This window comes from Empidonax traillii, unplaced genomic scaffold (genome assembly GCF_003031625.1).
Source record: "Empidonax traillii isolate 1590-97213 ecotype Southwest subspecies unplaced genomic scaffold, ASM303162v1 scaffold577:size403777, whole genome shotgun sequence".
Lineage (NCBI taxonomy): Eukaryota > Metazoa > Chordata > Aves > Passeriformes > Tyrannidae > Empidonax > Empidonax traillii.
In genome coordinates, this window is record NW_020955770.1 from 57,323 (window position 1) to 71,847 (window position 14,525).

The 14,525-nt window shown below is 44.2% G+C and overlaps 1 protein-coding gene across 1 annotated transcript in view; it reads right to left on the reverse strand.

Annotated features, from left to right (window-relative positions):
- Positions 1–14,525, reverse strand: part of LOC114064754 (protoheme IX farnesyltransferase, mitochondrial) — a 101,108-nt gene that overhangs the window by 9,535 nt on the left and 77,048 nt on the right. Inside the window, exon 6 of the mRNA XM_027898074.1 lies at positions 4,441–4,673. Within this exon, the coding sequence (XP_027753875.1) occupies positions 4,441–4,673 (233 nt within the window). The remainder of the gene's footprint in view (positions 1–4,440; positions 4,674–14,525) is intronic.

Sequence of the window (14,525 nt, forward strand, 5' to 3'; positions counted from 1 at the left end):
GAGATAAACTAAACAGTCTCTTGAGATAAACATTCTTTGGTGCAGTAATACCCACGGCTCCTGGGCCACCACGGCTCTGCAGTGTCTGCCGAGCTCCCAGGGCCCTTATCTGCTCCGCCACCGCCACCTACTCCGAGTAAATCCCCTTAACTGATAAGCACATTAGGCTGAGGAGCCCTGCTTGTCGCTTCCATCTTGCTGGGTGGTTTGGATGAACTCCGTGGCACCCGCATTGCTCCGCTCCCCGACACCCGCCCCGCTCGCCGCCGGCGATCCCCCCTCAGCTGCTGGAAGGAGTGCAAAAGTTCTGGCGCTCCCAGCATAAAATGGGACTGCTGGAGCAAGTCCAGAGGAGGCCACAAAGTTGGTCAGGGGACTGGAGCACCTGCCCTATGGAGACAGGCTGGGAGAGTCGGGGCTGCTCAGCCTGGAGAAGGCAAAGTTATGCGGAGACCTCAGAGCACCTTCCAGCGTCTGAAGGGGCTACAAAAATGCTGGAGAGGGACTGATCATCAGGAACTGGAGTGACAGGACAAGGAGTAATGGGTTCAAACTGAGAGAGGAGAATTTAGACTAGATATACAAAAGAAATTGTTCCCTGTCAGGGTGGGGAGGCCCTGGCACAGGTTGCCCAGAGAAGCTGTAGCTGCCCCATCCCTGGAATTGTCCAAGGCCAGGTTGGACGGGGCTTGGAGCAACCTGGGAGAGTGGAAGGTGTCCCTGCCCATGGCAGGGAGGTGGAATGAGATAATCCTTTAGGTCCCTTCCACCCCAAACTGTTTTATGATTCTATGAATACGGGTGGTGGCACTTGGAGACATTTACTCCAAATTCACTTTTCCTGCTAACTAGAAATAACAACTTTAAATGGACAACAAACATCTCTAGCAAGGAAGCTGCAGCATTAGTCTGGGGAGGAAGACTAGCAGCACAAGGGTAATTTAAAGCATGTATACGTTGTGCCTCTTGCACAGCAAACCAAACAGCTCTGTTCCTTCCTATGATCCCTGTGCACAGGCTCAGCAGTGTCGTGGCACAGCCAGGAGCTTTCCTGAGTGTGGGTCCTGCCAGGAGGATGAGCCAGCACAGGACAACTGCCAAATTGTACCTCTCTTCCTCTCTCTATGCTCTCACTTAAAGCTTTAAGTGAATTTCATTATTTTCCAGCTAGTCCTTCCCTTGTAAAATAATTTGAGGGTGTCTCGATTTACTAGAAAAACAGATCTTTTCAGAAACAAATAGCCCCACGAAGGAGCAGTGAAATCTGCTTTCAAGGAAGCAAACGTGTTACTGCAAATCACAGGCTGGCAGTTAAGCTGTGCAGAAATACCCCAGATCCGTGGCAGTGATATCCACGTGATAAATTACATTTATCACGCACCTCTGACCGTCTCACCTGCACTCGCTCCCCCAGCGAGGAAATGTTAACATTCCCGATCTTTCATCAGTTTCAAACAGCTGCCATTAAAAAAAAAAACCACAAACTCCCCCCCCCCCCCCCAACCCCACAACAAAGAATTCCACATCTTCCCAGAGATAACCTTATCTTTCGCTTTTGAAATGGGAGGTTCCCCCTAAGTTACTTTGGCATAACATCCAGGGTTGGGGGTGAGATGTTCAATCAGGTTTAAGAGCATATAATTAAAGTTACCTATCAGGGGCAGAAGTGGAAGCAAGAATTCTTGGGAATCATCACGAGATCTGCCAAAGATTATAGTGTAAGAAATTACTCAGAGGGTGGGGAGGCCCTGGCACAGGTTGCCCAGAGAAGCTGTGGCTGTCCCATCCCTGGAAGTGTCCAAGGCCAGGTTGGACAGGGTTTGGGGCAACCTGGGATAGTGGAAGGTGTCCCTGCCCATGGCAGGGGGTTGTAACTGGATAATCTGTAAGGTCCCTTCCAACCCAAACCATTCTATGATTGCATGATGATTGCCTAAATTACAGCATTTGAGGAAGTCCTGGAGGGAGCAGGCTCAGCTGTCCAAGGGCACCACACAACGGTGCAACACTTGGCTCCCCCCTCGGAGGGTAATGAAAGGGCTACACTTAAATATTGTTTTTCCTACAACCAGCAACATGTACAACAATGTGGCTGCTGTGAGAAGATTACAAGGAGAGAAAATCCACAGGAAAATGTAAACTCAAAAAACCACCAGTTAAGTGGTGAGAACCTTCCTTCTCATTAGTTTCCTGCCTCCCTTTCCTTCACATTCCTCTTTGTTATCCAGTGGAATGATCTTTTTTTTTTTTTTTTTAAACGAGGTGCAAATGCATTTTCACACCTCTACCTAAAACTAGGTTAAGTCTCCACACTAATTACACATTATTAATGAGTTCAGCAACTGTGGGCAGGCTGGTTGGGGAAAGGAGTCAGGTCTGCACGTTGAGTATGGATGCACATGGATGCACCCCTGTACTCTGCATGGATTTGACGCTGCCAGGCATAGGAATAGAATGCTTAACACTGAAAATCATAGCTACATTGCCATCCTTTTCTTATATTTTTCTCCTTGGAGGTGTTTGTGTTTTTTTTTTGTTTTTTTTTTTTTTTTTTTTTTTTTTTTTTTTTTTTTTTTTTTTTTTTTTTTTTTTTTTTTTTTTTTTTTTTTTTTTTTTTTTTTTTTTTTTGTTTCTTTGTTTGGGGTTGGGTTTTTTCCCCCATTTCTTTTAATACTGAAATGCACTAAAATATTACATTCCAATCCCTGTTTTCAGGGCTCTGCCCAGATGTGCTTCACTACAAAGACCGGTATCAGCTCAATAACATTTCTTTCTCTATCAAACAACCTGCCTGGCCTCCCTGACACAGGCTGGGAGGTGACTGCAGGAAGTTTTAGGTGCCCAGAACCCACTGGCTACACATCAGCACAGATTATCATGTTCTGGTAAAGTCTGCTTGGGTGGTTTCAAGTGATCATCTCCCACTGATGGAATCACTGCCAGAGACCATCCCCTCCACAGCAGAGCTGGCACAGGGACACGTAACCACATTTAGTTGTAAATTAGAGAGGAAGAGCTTACTTGGGACACCAGTGGTGCTCCCTGCTGCCCTACAGGGACAGCTCTCTGTGAAACAGGTCTCAAGGAGCGAGTTGGAACTTGACAAATTAAAGATAATGACAATCAGGGCCAGTTTAACGTGCTGGGATTTCACTGCAGCCTCTACAGCAAGAGCTTTTGATGAGATGCAGCTCTGCACTCCAGCTCCTTCAGCCTGCACTGTGCAGGTGAAGCACAGGCACGTGAAAGTCATCCCTGGACATCAACTCTGCAGTGTGGTGCCAAAACCAACACAGAAATCCCTAAACAACGTTAGATCCAAGGTCTAAACATCTGCAGCCATAATGATAAAGGTCTTAAAATTATACATTCTGTGTTTTTAATTAATTCTACAGAACTACGGAATAGTTACAGTTGGAAAAGGCCTTTAAGATCATCAAGTCCAACCAAAGTAGAAGTAGCACACAAAATGCCTCACACCATCTTTCATCCTAGGTCTGGGTTAGATCTGTATGGGAACACGTGGACACAAAGCCAACTCAGACTGACTTTTATTAGGAAGTGCCTAAAGAACAGATTTTGCATAAATTCTGATAATTTCTGGTTAAAAGCCTTGCTGTTGAAAGTATTATTCAAGCCTTAAATATGCCCCACTGTGGTATGAGTGTGTGCTAAAGCAATTCTTAACAGACCTATTAATTGTACTTCATTAGTTTCTTCAGACTATAAGTTTGTGGAGCCACTTTGATTCTTAAGTTTCTAGCTGGCAGGAAAAACAAGCCCTGATTGTGTCAGAGTTGAGCTGCTGAAGAGATCAGTGTTTTACAAGGGATGTAAAAATGGTTCACAGTTACTAAAATAGAAATCTTCGTTTGCTTTTCAAGGGGGAGGGAAGGAACATTTATAACTTAGAGTTTAGCAATGGGCAATTAAGAAATACACCAATAAATTAATTTTTCCAGGACATTTTCTGGCTCGTGGAAAGACACTAATAAACACATCTGGGAATTTTCCAGCCGAAAGTTCCTTGTAAGTTGGATCTTACTGGATATGGTTTTAATCCTGAAATTATGTAACACTTTCTTCCATGTGAACACATAAGATGCTATTTTCCTTCTAGATTTTTTTTTTTTAAGATGGTCTAAACACACATCCAACAGGACATGCTGCTTTATCAGCTCAGGTTTGCCTCCATAAGGAGAATGTTACCAGAATTTATCTGCTTCTGAAGCACTATCACAGGATCAGGGAATGGTTTGGGTTGAAGAGACCTTAAAGCTCATCACGTTCCACCTTCCACTAGACCAGGTTGCTCCAAGCCCCCTTCAACCTGGCCTGGTCAGGTGGACAAGCATAAAGGACAAAGTTTACTGCCTTTTGAGTAGGTTTTTTTAGTTATCCTGACAACCACTCACCCTGATTTAAAGGATTTCTACTCACCAGCATCCAGACTCCCGGTAGCCGCGGTCCAGCCCATGACGGGGGGAATGGCCCCAACCACAGCTCCCACCCACGTGTTGGCAATGCTCATCCTCTTCATGGGGGTGTAACAGCACGTGTAGAGGAAGATGTTGAAGGCTCCCAGGGCCCCAGTGAGAGGGTTCACTCCCAGAGTCAGCAGGGCAATTCCTGGCACTCCGCAGGAGGCAGCGAAGCAGACGGCGAGCAGGGGGCTGCGGGGACAGGGATGGAGACACAGGCTGAGCAAGAGTTGGTCTTAGAGAATGACTGCTGTCCTGCTCCTGTTGTCTCCTCCCCAAAATCACGACTGATTTTATGTTATTGTTTTCCTCACCCAGCCCAAAGTTTCCCATTTGAACCCCCAAGAGGAAAAGCCTTTCTGAAAACTTAAGCCAGTCGTGCCACAGCTCTTGCAGCAGAAAGGATTCTTCATCCTGTGATCACTGTGTTCACCAAATAAAATCCAAGCTCTGCAGGTATTTAGCCCTTATGGAGAACTGCTGCTTCCAGCATATCTTCCTCCTTCACTTTAATTTTAGCAAATTTTAACCTCTGGAAAAAGCACTCAGGGTTTTGGAGTGAATGAAAAGGGTTGGAGCTTGTCAGATTTTTAACTGATTGCAGCTATCCAAGGGATCCTTCAAAATGCAACAGGGTTAGACACAAAATTAGGAAGCATTTATGAGAAAAAGAGTACATTCAATCATTGCAAAATTACATCAACAGGAATAAAGTATTTTTTGGCTTTACTGCAAAAAAAGGCTGAATGTTCCACACTCCCATTTAGCTGATGCCCTGAGCTGAGCAGGGGGAGCACCCCAAAGCAATGCTGGCAACAGAATCAAAACTGATTATCTTCTAAGTAGGACTAGAATTAACTGAAGATATTTTAGGTCTGGCCAAAAGCAGTGAACCACAGAGATGCAAATTATTTCTGTGGATTTGTACTGCACATCAGCTGAGAGCTCTGGGAAGGCTGGAAACTCCAGTTAAAATCTGACAGAAAGAGGCTGGAGCTATGTAAACTTCTGCTAATAAATTCCACAATAAACATCCAAATAGGAAGAACAGGGATTTTATTGTTTGGCTACAAAACCCACACTACACAGAGAACACCATGACACAACCCTAAGGAAGCTTCAGATGTGATCCTTGTGCCAGATCAACGTGTTTGCTGCTGGTGGGGATCTCCTCACTTGTGCTTGCTCGAGATGGTTGGTACGATGAGAAGGGAGAACTAAAAGCCTCTAAGAAATAATGTGGTGTGGGAGACCTCTGGAAGGGAGGAAAATGCCATTAAATGAGTTGCATTTAATAACCCATGTGGATAAATACACACTTGTAATCCGTGTAAGAGCAGAAAATATGTGTGTTTGCAACAAAGGTCTCTGCATGAAGTTCAGCTTTACACCTCTTGTCTAATTGAAAACCATGCAGACTTTGTGTTCTACAACCACTCTGCCCTCTGGCCAAATCCTTAACCCTAGAATATGTGTTGCAAGCACTGCTCCAACCCTCATAACGAAAATTTGCTGGTGGGGATGAATTTTATGGGAGTTTTATCAGCAAAAAAATCCTACCATTCATATTCTGATATTTAAGACCTTTGTTGGGCCAGTATGGTACACTGATCCTAAATACCTGGAAGAACTAAAAGGAGCAAATGTCACGCTAAAGATCTGCCTTTAGTTTGAATTAAATTGACCCAAGTCATTTTTATGCAGCCTTTCAAAACCATCACCAGAATTTTAGGTAACGGAGCGCGCACAGAGCATGTTTCCACTCGGTGTTACCAAAACATCAGGGCAGAGGGAGGGTATGTCATTGGCAGGGAGATGTGTAAAATTTGAGGTTTTTTTTCAGGGAATTAGCCACAGGGAGCTGTGCCCTCTGGTTCTGCAGCTCGTGGAGCTCTTTAGCAGAAAGGCAGCAAAGTACAATCTGCACCACGAACGGCCCCAGCGCCGACCACAAACACTGCCGTGCTCCGTAGGTGCTGCCCCTCTGTAGTGAAAGCCTGACTGGGCTTGGTTAAACAGATCCATCTTGACTGATTCCTGAATAAAATACAATCAGACAGTAAACACCAGATTCACACAATACACTCTCGAGGCGACAAAAGACCAGCGTGACCCTACGGGGCCGGGCTGCCCACGTCGGCCCCGCGGGGCTCACGGGCACAAACAAGGGCACAGTTTGATCTAATGCAGCGAGCACTTCTCTCACTAATCAACAATGAAGACTTATCTACACGTCTCCAGTTCAAAGGAACACAACACACCATGAGCAGGCACCAGCCCTGCATTTCTCCTATGGGACGGGAAGGTGAAGGCTGGGAGAGCAGCCCAGCTCTGTCTCTCTCCCACGTCACTTCCCTGCCAAATTGACTGCCCTGTGGTGCCAGCCCTAATCCCAGATGTCTGCTACATCCACGTCCAACCAATGGATCAGAAAAATACCTTTAAAGAATAAGGCTTTGTCAAAAGGGAAGGGTGAAGTTAAGTGGCTGAGACCTTCGAAACAGTTGTTTTGCTCCTGGTGGATGAAAACACATTTTTGCTTCTCAGTTTCTTCATTTTTGCCTCTTCAAGGGAAGTTCCTGGAGGCACAGCACGTAATCACAGAATCCCAGAATGGTTTGAGTTGGAAGGGACCTTAAAGCTCATCTCAGTCCACTTCCCCCCCCACCCCAGGAAGGGACACCTTCCATGATCCCAGGTTGCTCCAATCCCCAATGGCCTCGGACACTTCCAGGGATAGGGCAGCCACAGCTTCTCTGGGCAACCTGAGGCAGTTTGACCAGTGCCTGTAACAGTCCTAATGCTCCCACAGGAAGGCATCAAGTCATTGGGGCTGTTCCTCATAAGCAGTTGAACTATTTTACTTTTAGACACCCTGAAAGCATCACATTTTCTACTTCTCTCCAGGGCCCTGCCCCTAAAAGTCCAACTGAGATTAGAAAGCCAAACTGTGACCTGATGATTCAGCTTCATTACTTCTGCCCCTTAAAACACTCTTTGGCAGTGCAAAGACACTGCAACCAGAAATTAGGAGTTTGCTTTTATGGTGAGACATGAGGTAGAGGAGAATTCAAATCACTCTCATCTAAATATGTCATGTTTATAAGGTCTAGGAGAAGTGTAAGCAACTCCTCACTGGGAAAGACAGAATATTTGAGGAAAATATAGTGAGATTTCAGTCCCTGCTCATTCTGGAGTAGGAAAAAGGCCTGTGATGCTGAGCTGCCACTGGGTTTGCCCCACCACCCAATGTCCACACAGTTCCTTGTGCCACCCCACAGCCCAGGGTGCCCCACAGGAGCCCCAACAACCAACACCAGGGAATTCTCACGTGGTGCTCACAAGTAACTGAGGGGTCTCTGCTGGTTTCCCTCATCCCCAAACCATCCCAGGCAGTAAATGCAGGCTGGTGACAGATGCTGGTCCACACGCCTCGTTTCGCTTTGGGCGTTCACTTATGCCGAGGGAATCGCTCCCATGGGAAAAAAAAAAAAAAAAAAAAAGCAATCTTCCATTGGAAAGTTGGCCAAGGAGCTAGCTCAGAAAGCAAACATCTTGAGTAAGAAACTAGGTTTTATGATGGATTCTTGGGAGGAGTTGGTTTCAGTTATTTGGCTGATTAAAATCAGACTTTGGAAAAATACTGCAAGTGCCAAACGAGTTCTCTTCAAATTTCAGCTCCAAAATACCCGGCATGTCACCACACAGGGCACCTCCTAAAGGAAAACCAAAACCTGGTACTTCTGCCTCGTTATTCTCCTCTGCTGGAAATGAAAATGCCAAAATGTGCCTAATAACAGTTCTAAAAGACATCCACCTTCAGCTAAAAGCTCTGGAGAACTCCAGCTTGACTCAGGAATAATCAAACCTTTCCTCATCCAAGGAAAATACGTTGTCATTTCTTTCCCAAAGAGAGACTTTCCCCAGTCACGCTGCACCGAGAGCATCCAAGAGGAGGAGGAGGAGGAAGAGATTCAGGTTTCTCCTCATTCAGCTCAAAACTTCTGGTGATACAGAGGTGTCTGGAGAGGCGCTGTTGGTCAGGGACATCCCAGAGCTGCTGGAGGGAAGGGGAGCAGGCAGGAGGAATTCCATGTGGGTGCTATTCAGGTATCCCCTGCACACATTATCATGAAGCATCCACATGGACCCTCGTCCAGAGGAGCGAGGAGACTTTGGAAAAATGCAGCAGACTATTTTAATTCACGTGCAATAAAATAATCTCCAAACTAGTTGCCACTTACAGATGTTCTGGTTATACATAAATAACGATCCTACACACATGTGCAGGAAATATATTTATTTAATAGGCTCCAGAGCCATGGATAATGGTACTTATTGACTCACAGCCTTACTAGGAAAAAAATTGAGAGGGGAAAACAAATTAAAGCATTTGCCCATCTATAAAATTAATGTACTATTTTACCTATTTCACAGCAGCATTAGCAAGCTTAATGTCTCTAAGGATCAATAGTGGCACTACTACACAGGTTTTTCTGTGCTGTCTTTGGCAAAACACTTTGTGAAGACAACTGGCAAAGTAGAGTTTGAACTACAATTTAAAAAAGTGTTAAAAAGGAGGAGTAAGTTGAAAGAGTTTTTTTCTTTTTGAAAAAAACAACCAAAGAGCAAGACACAATTCCCTCTTAAAACCCATCGATATTTAGAAATATGGAAAATTCCTGTATCAGCATCTAATGCTTCGACCTATGCCCGTGAATAGATTGACACTCACATACAAATGCAGACACAAAGCCCATATGAATCCTGAATAGGTACATTCATGCAATCAGCAGTTGTGTGCAATTCATGTTCAGATGTTATGTAAATACATAAGAAATTTAATTTGTGACCTTGTGTTAATGGGAAACTGGGCACGCCAAACATATTTACATAAAAGCACAAGCCTGAAGGTAAGTGACCATTTAAGACTGGCTGCATGTTTTTCAGGTGAAGCATAAGTGCTTCTATTTGAAAATCAGATTCAAAGCCCAATACAAAAGGTAATAAAACAAATCCTGTCTTCTCCCTGTCTGTCAAAAACCTTTTATAGACACGTCACCCACTTCTAAAAGGGCAAACTAAAAAAAAAAAACCAAACAACAACGCTCTTTTGTTTAGCTGCAGCATGCCTGGAATACCTTAATGGATTGGAACATTTAAATTCCCAGTTGATTATTCTGTATTAGATCTCATTATTATTGACAACTGTCCCTTGGGCCGCAGGGCCAGGGATTCCTTCTGCCAAACGCAGGGTGATGATCTAAAATAAGCAGGACAGGGATGGTGAAGATGAATCCAGGCATGGGCTTGGGGGAGAAGGAGGGTGGGAAGAAAAGCAACTTTGGAGTCATTTCCACATCCAAATGAAGCCAAATATGTATCCTTGCATTCCTCTGCGTGGGATTACAGTAACAGCAAATACCCTGCACAGACGTAGCCCTTTAATTAAACTGCAATTTACTTATTTTTTTGATCAGATTAAAACTGGGTTTGGTTTTTGGTGAGTTTTCTGTGCCATCCAAGACCCAGGTTCAGCAGGGCCACCTCACTTCCTCCCCTCACTCACCCGTGGAAACGGTCCTGAATTATCCCTGACTTCAGCCGCTTCCCGTGGCAGGTAAACAGTGTGAGACAACAGAGGTGAGAGTGACAGCTCAGATTAATCTCAATATTGCTACTCTGGGCTCAAACTCCATCTGCATACAGTGTCAAAACAATTTGTTGCAACAAGAAGAGGAACAGCCTGGACCAGGCTCGTGCACAGACGGGCTGGAAATAGCGGGAGCTCCGGAGAAGGTACTTGGCAGACAAAGAACACAAGTGTGATTCTCATCTGCAACTGCATTTCACCATCACAGCCCGAGATACGAGTCCAGTGCATGAACGCTGTTCCAAAGCCATAATTAAAATCAGATTTCAGGAGGAAGCATCGTAAGTTGCTTATTATTTCTGGAATCTGTAGGTACTAAAAATGTCCCCAGACTACTCGTCAGTACAAGGCTGCTGGAGGAAGCCCCCTCCTCCTCTTCCTAATTTTTTCCAGGTCAGCTGGAAGTTCTTAAGGCTTCTGAAGCCACTTAGGAACTCAGACAAAAGCAACACCCTGAAGGTTTAACATTTTTCCAAGAGAAACGAGAGGTTACACAAAGCAAGTCCCTCCCCTTTGAAGGTTTCTGTGGCCACAGGAGCCCGTGGTCAGCAAGAGGAGAGGATGTCCTTGCTGATTCCCACCTAATCCCGTGCAGAAAACCATCCTTCTCCGCAGCTTTGCTCATCTCCTGGCACCTCCTCAACTCCTGCAGCCAGGCAACACCAGGAGTTGCCAAAAACAAGTCCCAGGGCGGGAGCTGAGCCTGTGGTCACCACGACCGTCATACCGAGCTCGGCACCTCCCTCAGCAAGAGGAGCATCAGCCAAGGGGTTTTTAAAACTTACATTTATCTTTTTTTAAGATCAGCACCCAAGAACTGCTGGACCCTCCTCAGCAGCTTTTAGAGATCCACCAAAAACTTAGGGAAGGCCATGAACTGCAATCCCATCCCACTTGGAAGAGGAACAAGTAGCCGAGGATGTTACAAAGACCCTACAGAAGCCTTCCTGCCCCCATGGCTCAGGTAATGGGGACGCAGGGCCATCTTCCAGCACATATCTGGACTGCATTTGTGTGATTTCCAGCCCTGCTTCCCCATGGACACATGCCTGGAACCAGCAGCGGGGTCGTCTGCTGGCGCAAGTGCCGCCTCATCAGCTGACTGCCAAAAAGGAGCCAGAAAGCTGGAAAAGGCACATTTTGCCCCAAATAGCACCGGTAGCGTCCCTGAAATTATTTCTGATGGAAGGTTAAAAAAATCCCCTCCTGCAGCTTCTAAGCCCAGAGCATTCAAAAGCAATCAGTAATCACGGCAGAACGCTGAATGATGGCAATCTCCCAACTCTGAAATTAAATTTTAACTTTCCACACAAATCCTTTCAGGCTGCATATTTATATATTTAGTAATAAAAACCATACTCATGACCACTGTCAGCTGTAAAAGTTCTATCAGAATAACAACACCACTAATGGGAGTTGAAACTGGAACAACACTGCCTGGATCAGTAGCTTCATCACTGATGACTTTACTAAAATGATTCTAATTTTCTTTTGCAAAACATTAGATAAAACCCCTAAAGAGCTCTACAGACAGACTGGGGACGTACCTGGTGAAAACAAAAATCCACATTCTGATGTCAAATTTTAAATCAAAGTGGTTAGATGATGACCTGGTCTAGTGGGTGACATCCCCACCCATGGCAGGGAGGTTGGAACTAGATGGTCTTTAAGGTCCCTCCCAAACCAAACCATTCTGGAATTCTAAAATACATATGACCCCTAATTAGTGTAGTCTTGAGGCAGCAGTTTTTAAGGACTCAAAGCAAAATATTTTTACATTCAAACTACAACTTTCAATTACAGATTGGATTAGTCTCAAGGAGACATTTCTTTCCAATTAAAAGGAAAAAAAAATAGCTTTAACATTGGCAGAATGGACATATTGCCAGACCTCTATTTCTTCCATGTATTTCTAATTCAGCATCAATCAGGAGTTTTACTGAACACAAGCAGTTCACACTCTCACTTTTGATATTCTCTTTCACAGGTTCATTGTGGCTGAACATTATGAAAAGCCCAAGAACCTTGCAAAGTACCAGATTTATATTGAACTGAATAATACCTATCAATGAGCTAAAATGGAACTATTTTAAGGGCAAAACGTCGAGAAAGATCTTAATAGACATTCATTTATTCTCTTTCAGTCACGCAAGAAAGTTCATGAGTCATGACAAGGGATGAAGGATGATGGAGTTTAAAACTAAAATGTGAAACTAAATTACACTTTTAATTGGGAATTCAATTTTTCCCCATCAACTGCAAGGATGAGAATACAGCTTGTCTATCATTTACCACTGCAGACAGACAAGATGTCCTTTAAGAGGTGCAAACAAATGGGGAGCTTTGTCAAGTCTTTTTTTTTTTCTTTTCTTAATGAATTATTTAATTTAGTCTTGACAGGTTAGGGAGCAGTATCTACATTCTGTCAATGTCTGGTACCTCATCCCCAAAAACACACTGCTGTGGCAGATCAGGCTCTACATGTTCTGCAAATACTGAATTTTCTATCAAATCCCCTTGAACTGGGTGTAACACACAGGTTTTAAGACTGCCAGAACAAAATCGTTGCAGTTCTGCCTGCTCATGTTTTTATAAGTGGCTTTTTGTGATTTGGTTTCTGGTAATAATTACCCAAATGTAAAGAAATAAAAAAAAGGAAAAAAAAAAAGAGGAAAATAGTGGGAAAGTTCTGAACCCAACTCGTAACAAAGAATCTGAGCTGAGGAGGAACTGGGTGTTAAGAGGAGACAGGAGACTTGTAGGTGCTCCCAAAAAGCCTCATGCTGGGTTAATGGGTAGCATTTAAACACACTTAAATCAAGAGTGCAACACATTGTGTCCGCAGAGGAAGAGTTTACAGACCTGAACCTCAAATAAACCCCTTTAAAATGCAAATCTCTGTGAAAGGAATCGCCCTTAATACCTTTCCTTTGTCCACAGGGCTCAGCCAGGCCCATCAGCACCAACCTGCAGGTGGTTTTGAATGGCAGCTGGAGCATCCACAGGGAGACAGGGGAGGATTCCGTGGGTGATGTCTAAATCTCCCAAGGAATGTCCTACAGTGAGAACTTGGCATAAAGGGAGCTCAGTGATGGATAAACACCCATCACTGCCTGAGCCTCACGGTGGAGTTGCCTTTTTGAGTTTTGGCTCTAAATCGCCAACAAGCTCAGGGTTTGCTCTCAGATCTACTTGCTCAGAAGTTAATTTAGAGTAAATAAATTCAGACCAGGATAAAATATCACCTGCCTGTGTCAATTTATTTCTCTCCTAAAGAAAAAGCAACCCAAGCATGGAGCCCGGGTTGCCCTGCCACGGTTGTGTATCACTGCTGTATAAAAGCATAATCAACACTGTATTTTAACCAAATCAGGGCAATTAGTTCCCCTCACTCCTCAAGAACCCCAGCTGCAGATGTTCTGTCTCCCCTGCCAGAGAGAGGGGCTTTAAAACTCTCATAAACAAACACGGCTGATTTAAAAGAATCATTTCATCGTGAAAGGGACACATCTCTCTTCTTTATGCTCGAGTAAATCAAAATTGGCTTGATCGATTTTGCTGAAAGTTTCCACTTGGATGCCAAGACGAGGGAAGAGGAATTCCAACTCAGCCAAAGAGAAAGAGGAATCAGGAGTCCCACCCTCAGCATGGAGCACCTCCTGCTCCCATTTTGACCAGTTTAACCCCACACAAAATGACACCATGATCTGGTTTTTCATGGTTCATGGATTCAAGAGCCTGCCCAAGCCTGATCCTAAAGCACCCCAGATTTGGGATGAGATAGCTCAGCACACCCCAGGGAGATTTGCAGTTCACAAACACCACGCTCAGACAGAAAGAAAACTTTTTATGCTGCCCTTTGTTATTAAGCAGAAGCTCCAATTGGGCCTCGTCACTTCACTTGGAAGTAAAAAATTACAGATGAAAAGGACTTACACTTACAAAATGTTTATGCTCTTATTACACTTGTTATCCACACCAGAATGTTAATCATAACAACCCTGAGCAACCCTGCAGAGCGTCAACACACTCCTTGGTATATGGCTTTGTTAGGTAGGACTGAAAGGGTGAATAATAATATTCACAGCTTCCCTGCAGTCATGAAAATGTAAATATTTTTTTAAAGTGCTTACAAGACAAACCTACAGTAAATTTGAAAAATGTCCCCCATAATATTTAAAGTAAATCCTCCTCTTTAACCTAACAAACCTAACCTTGCAACAAGGCAGTTAAGTGATCCATTCATTTTACTTCAGAATCTCAGTTCTCCCTTTGTTTAAGAGCCAGACACCAACTGACAAACAGGATGGATAATATGGTCTCTCCAGAAACATTTTTTCTGTGATTTAGAGTGATTAAATCTAACATGTGTTCTGCTGAGCCCTCAGCCA